Source organism: Dipteris shenzhenensis, chromosome 30 (assembly GCF_047967505.1).
Source record: "Dipteris shenzhenensis isolate YYH24624 ecotype China chromosome 30, Dip_SZ_1.0, whole genome shotgun sequence".
NCBI classification, from domain to species: domain Eukaryota; kingdom Viridiplantae; phylum Streptophyta; class Polypodiopsida; order Gleicheniales; family Dipteridaceae; genus Dipteris; species Dipteris shenzhenensis.
The window spans coordinates 30,983,119-30,989,118 of NC_141625.1; the positions used below are offsets into that span (position 1 = coordinate 30,983,119).

A 6,000-nucleotide genomic window follows, 5' to 3' on the forward strand; every position below is an offset into this window, starting at 1 on the left:
TAAAGCTGCAGTTCTCTAGATAGACCATGTCTGATAGGAAGTTTGACTTCAACTGGAAAGTCTTCATCTTTTATTTTTGCAAAAGTGACATTTTTTTGAATCGATATTGCGACCATCGACGTGGAACAATTTGGTGTGGCCCAAAGCCCTCTTGAATCGTCAGGGCCCTCACGCAACAAAGCCGTATAGTGGCTATATGTTCCGCAACTGGAGTGCACTGGTAATTAGATACCGAATCTGTCTGCACTATCACGTAGGTGGCTCTCGTCTTCCACACCTTCAATTCGTCAACAGCTTACGTGAACCCAACCATCCTGCGACAGCTAGTTCTGTGACTAGCGCTGCGATGACGTCCGTGAACCCACAGTGACTTTGGTCGTGCGCTGCTTATCAGCTCTACCCCTGATCATTCTGCGTGCTTCTTCTCATGGAGTGCACGTCTTGTGCAATAGCTAGCCCTCGTGATTTCCATATGCAAACTCCGATAGCAACTGCTACATATCACAATCCTCAACACGGGGAATGCTACCCCCTGAGTTACTGACACATTCAATGCATAGAGGGCATGTTCCTTCCTAAGCTCTCTGGCTAACTGCCTTGCTGAAATGACCTGCAATTTAGGAGTGGCAATGCTATGCAATGTTATAGTTCTACCCTTGTGGGGACAAAGCTAAGTGATAGGGCATTTAAATCCATGCTGATTTTCCCCAAAGATTTCAGCAAATCGCAGCCCAGGATGACATCTATTGGGCCCATATCCAGGGCCAAGAGATCCCTAGCAAATTCATAATCCTCAGAGAGCTTGATTCTTGCATCTTGGCAACAAAATTTACTGACCAAATGCTGTCCATTTGCCACCTCTACTCTCAGCCCATGATCAATCTCAATAGCAATCAGTCCCACCTTCTGTAAGGTCTTAGAATTGATGAAACTATGAGTGCTACCGTTGTCCACAAGCATGTGAATAGTTCTGCCATCAATTTGTCCTTTCAATCAAATAGTTTCAGCACTTTTGGCACCCATCAAGGCATGAGAAGAGAGCATAAATGGCTTGCTGCGCATCCCAATAGATCTCCTCTTCGTCCACAGGACCATTGCCATTTGCATCCTCTCGCGCAAGAAAAGGCATAGCAACCTGATGCTCCACATGAAAGACTTTAGGCCAACGGCCTCGCGTGTTACATATGGGCTGAGTGTCATCAGAATGTATGAATGTATACCATGCATATTATGTTCATTAGCACCAGCGGGGTCAAAAGATCAGCCCCCTTCGTGGCTCCACCATCTGGAGTTTCTTCCATGATTTGTGCACCCTCTGAATCATCATGAGAGGCATCCAAAGTCTCAGAAGCATCCATCAAATCCTCATTATCCGATATCTCAATAATCATGCTAAGTTTTGTAGTACCACTGTTATGCATTTAGCAAACTTCCCGATGCTCAGGAGTCCACTTCTCACCACACTTATAGCATAAGTTTGCCCTCTTTCTACTGTCCATAATAGCCCTGGTGTGTTGTTTAAATTCTCATTTTTCAAGTCCAACACTTGGCTTAGCATCCAATGACCTGTATGGCTTAGCATATGGCATCTTGCTGCCTATAACTGTGGGAAACCTTGGAAATGGTGTTGCTGCTGATTTCCTTTCATTCCAATCATTCACCTTAGGCTTCTTTTCAGCCTCATTTGCATTCCCATATGTGCTACCCGCTGTCATATTATATTTACTGGAATATTTGGGCTCAAATACCTCTGCCAATTGGGCTACACACTCAATTGTTTGAGGGTTATGTGCCTTCACATCTGCAGCGAGAAGGACTTAACCCATGGATGAAACGTAGCAGCTTTCCCTTTTCAGATACGTCCTGCATAAACAGGGAAAGCCTCCAAAAGCACTACAAGTACTCTTGGACGGTACCAGTCTAATTCAGCCAAGTATTGATCCAAGACAAGTGGGGATACAAATGTAGTGACCATCAATTCTTTGAAACCCCTCCCAAGTGGTTGGTCTCTGAGGCGAATCCCTCATGTGTCGCCACCATGTGTGGGCATACCTGCAAAAATGATGCAAAAAAGATGCAAAAATAGTCTTCCAGCTTCGTGAGCCACTCCTCCAACTCATTGGGAGTACCAGTGTCCCCTTTAAACTTATGCACTGTGAGTTTGTCCTTGATATCCTTGGCTGCATAATTCTTGTGTGTGTAGCCTCCAGAAGGCATCATCACGCTTGAGGTTCACATAATCGAAGAAGGGCATCTCAAGTTTGATGGCCTCAGGTAGGGCCTTATATGAATGCAAAGAATCTACCAACATGTCATCAAAAATGGCTTGCTGCCCACCACCAACCCCCTGCTGCGTAGTAGCTACTGCCATGTGATGCACTAGCTGCATTTGGCTATATGTACTTGCCGGCGGAGTGATAGGTGCATGAACCCCAGGTTGGGTCTCTCTGCCAAATGCATCTCTCCAAAATGATGACATACCAAAGGGCTAAAAAGAGGACTGACCTCTCTCCCAGGGGTGTGGGCTGCCATATAAATCAAAGCCAGCTCCAGGCATACTCGCAAGTGTGGTGAAAAGAGCACTAACCGGATGCACACCAACGGGTCGGCCCAAAAGAGACGGCTCACCCTACATAGATGCAGAAAGCTGTGAGCCAAAAGATGGCCTGACATCCTGCAAGAAGGTGCTCTGTGGCGCAGAAAATGCATCATCTAAGTCCTAATAATCCCCATGCTGGAGTATATGCAATGGTCTAGAAGATTGATGCTCATAGGCACGACGGGTGTTTGCCATAAAACCCCTACATGGAGTAGACAAAACATCTTGACTGTCTGAATGGTCCCCTTGCTAGGGTGCGGGCTGCTTACCCTTATCCTACATAGCAATGGCAGATGTGATCTGCTGACCAATCTGTTGTCCCATCTGGGCAAGAGCCGTATCTTGCATAGCCATGGCTGTGGTAAGCTGCTGGCTGAACTCATGTCCTATCTGTGGGAAAGCACCCTAGAGCATAGAAGAAAGGGCATCCAGAAACTCTATTTGCGCTACCTGCATTGCGCTTCCTGGGATACAGGAGAGAGAGGCTGAGTGAAAGGAACCACTGTACCACTAGTGGATGCAATCACTGTGGCAGGCACTTGCTCATACTGAGCAGCCTCATCACTGTCATGCAATATGTCACAAGGGGCACACTTCGGTGGCATGGTGATTGGCTCTGGAGAGAGGAGCTCAAATGTAGGCAAGGAGAAATGGATAGCAAAACCCTGCATAATGAGCACCTGAGATAGTGTGTGGAAACACGAAAATGTCAATGGAGAGGCTCGGAAGAAAGGTCGTCGAAGAAGCTTCGAAACGGAGCCAAAATGGCTCCAAACGAGATGTGAAAGGCCCCTTAAAAGAGGTTGATAAGTGAGCTTTTTACCTCTCTTTTTTTTTTTGAGGGGGGGGGGGGGAGTCCCTAAGTCACCTAGGACTGTTAGGACTCCTAACCTTAGATTGGTAAGACACTTAGGACATTGACTTAGTCTGACCCTTCATCTTCACCTTTTGCGGCTCCTATATTATTTGTTCAGAAGAAGGATAAGTCTGCAAGATTGTGTGTTGACTATTGTGCACTCAACAAGTTGACCATCTGGAACAAGTTCTCGATGCCTTGCATTTAGTACATCTTGGAAAGGCTCAATGGTGCATAGTATTTCTCAAAAATTGATCTCAAAAGTGGCTACTATCAAGTTTGTATTTTTTAGGCTAACATTTCAAAGACTGCCTTCAGTATAGAACGTGGTCATTACGAGTTCGTAGTCATGCCATTTGGGCTTAAGAATGCAACCCCGACCATCAACAAGATGATGTCAAGGATATTCTCGAAGTATATCCATCTATGGAGCAGCATTCGCAGCATGTTAAGCAGGTCCTTCAGGTCTTACGAGACAACCAGCTCTACATCAAGTCTAAGAAGATCACATTCGAACTGCTTGAAGTTCAATATTTGGGCTATATTATCAGCACAGAAGGCATTCGCTTGGATCCCGAAAAGGTTCAGTCTATTCAGGATTGGCGTGTCCCCACGATAGTGCAAGAAGTAGGTGGGTCTTCTGTTGGTCATCACCAAGCATGTAGCTCACATTTGGATAATTTTTCCACTTGTGCTGCCCCACACGTACAAGAGGAATCAACTTAATGTTCTCACCGATGAGCATCTATTTCTGTAATAAACTTCAGACTGAGTTTTTGTCAAGGATGGAGATGAAGGCTATCTTTTTCAGAAAAAAGCTAATTCATTGCACCCTTTTTTTTCATGCCATTTCAGTTCAAGGGATAATCAGTCCCCTACGATTACAACATTATTGGTCTTACTTTGCTGCATGGTTAAAAAACAATGAATTCTGTTCAGATATCTGTGGATTACCATGCCGGCAGCAGATTGAACATCACTACAGATTCGTATTAATTGCATATGTGCCTCATGTAGAGCGCAGCGAATGGGTTTTGGGCCATCAGCCCCTTTCTCACATGCTGTACACTAGAGAAGACTTTAATGATTAAGGCTAAAGCAAAGCATTGAACAAGAGAAAACAAGCATTACCGGATTTCCGTCAGCTGAGGCTTGGGGTATGCGAGTGCAATTTCCATTGCATGGAGCAAAAGACCAACCATGGTAAGAACATTGCAGTTCACCTTGCTCGTTTATCCTTCCCTCTGACAAAGGAGCCAGCCTATGAGGACACCTGTCGTCCCAAACTTGCCATGTCTTTCCGTTCCTGTCCCACCAAACAACTAGATCTCGTCCTATGATTTGGGTAGCAAAAGGAACATTTTTGTCGAGATCCGCAGCGACTGCAACTGGGTACCATTGCACATTCCAATCGAATTTATCATCCTTCTGATTCTTCTCTTCCTCCTGCCGAGCGTCCGACACAAGCACCTGCGTTTGAGAAGCGGCTTTGTTATCGAGAATTTTGGCGTCGGTGAGAGAACCTTCCATTGCAAATATCTTTGAGGATATTCCGAATGGCTTGGACCTTAACTTATGGAAGTGCAGACGCGTTGACAATTCATTCAGTTCTTTAACTTTGAGAAACTTCTCAAATGAGCTAGCTAAGACTGTGCCACTCCTGGGTGACTTGATACTGCCAATTTTGGAGACACAAGCGGGAGTGCCGAGAGCAGAAGGGTGCGGCGCGGCCATGGAAACGGTCTCAAATACGTCCGCAGGGAGGGATACGACAGTTCAATGGCTAGGAAAGGTCGTAGAAACTGGGGTTGATGCGCAAATACGTATCAGATTGAAGAATGGCATGTTTGTTCAAAGACTGTTGGCGACGTGATTACCATGTTTGTTCAAAGACTGTTGGCGACGTGATTACAACAAGTGCGGAGGTGAACGGATAAACCAAATGCGGAATGCTTTTGATGGGTGGCAAGAAGAAAAATCTTGAGTTTGAATCGTTTGAATTTGTATGAATCAAAACATGGGTCGATCGATGAATCTGAATGGGAGCTTGGACGAGGCCATGCAAACGAGGAACGAAGATGTACAACGTGGAGATGAGGAAACCAGATGATAAATTGCCATAATCTAAAAGATGTGGACTAGGAGTATCTCTCTTTCCAAGAAAACACAAATCACTAAGTGGGGGCCTATAGAGTACATGGGAAGGTCTTGTGCACCCCTATCGTTTTCATAGTGTTACTAGCTTTATGTCATAAGAGTGATATGGAGAGAAATGATGTGATTGGTAGAGTAGATTGAGTCAATGGAGTGATGACATGTGTATTGGGAAAAGATCAAATTGATCATGTGCTTGACTATTTAAGAAAGCACCCTCTAATGGCATGGTATCTTGTCTTTCACCTTCTATCTTGTCATGTTGTTTCCTTTGTTTCCTTTTGAGCCTCCCCCTAGGATTTTTATCGCCGCAGATGAGTGAAAGAAGAGGTGAAAGAGGGGAGGGGGGCGGGCCGATGGGGTGGATGGACCATTAAATAAAAGTGGGGAC

At 45.2% G+C, this 6,000-nt stretch overlaps 1 protein-coding gene across 1 annotated transcript in view; it reads right to left on the reverse strand.

Annotated features, from left to right (window-relative positions):
- Positions 1 to 5,600, reverse strand: part of LOC147881973 (protochlorophyllide-dependent translocon component 52, chloroplastic-like) — a 51,459-nt gene extending 45,859 nt beyond the window's left edge. Inside the window, exon 1 of the mRNA XM_087401489.1 lies at positions 4,587 to 5,600. Within this exon, the coding sequence (XP_087257615.1) occupies positions 4,587 to 5,189 (603 nt within the window). The 5' untranslated portion in view covers positions 5,190 to 5,600. The remainder of the gene's footprint in view (positions 1 to 4,586) is intronic.
- Between the last annotated feature and the right edge of the window lie 400 nt (positions 5,601 to 6,000).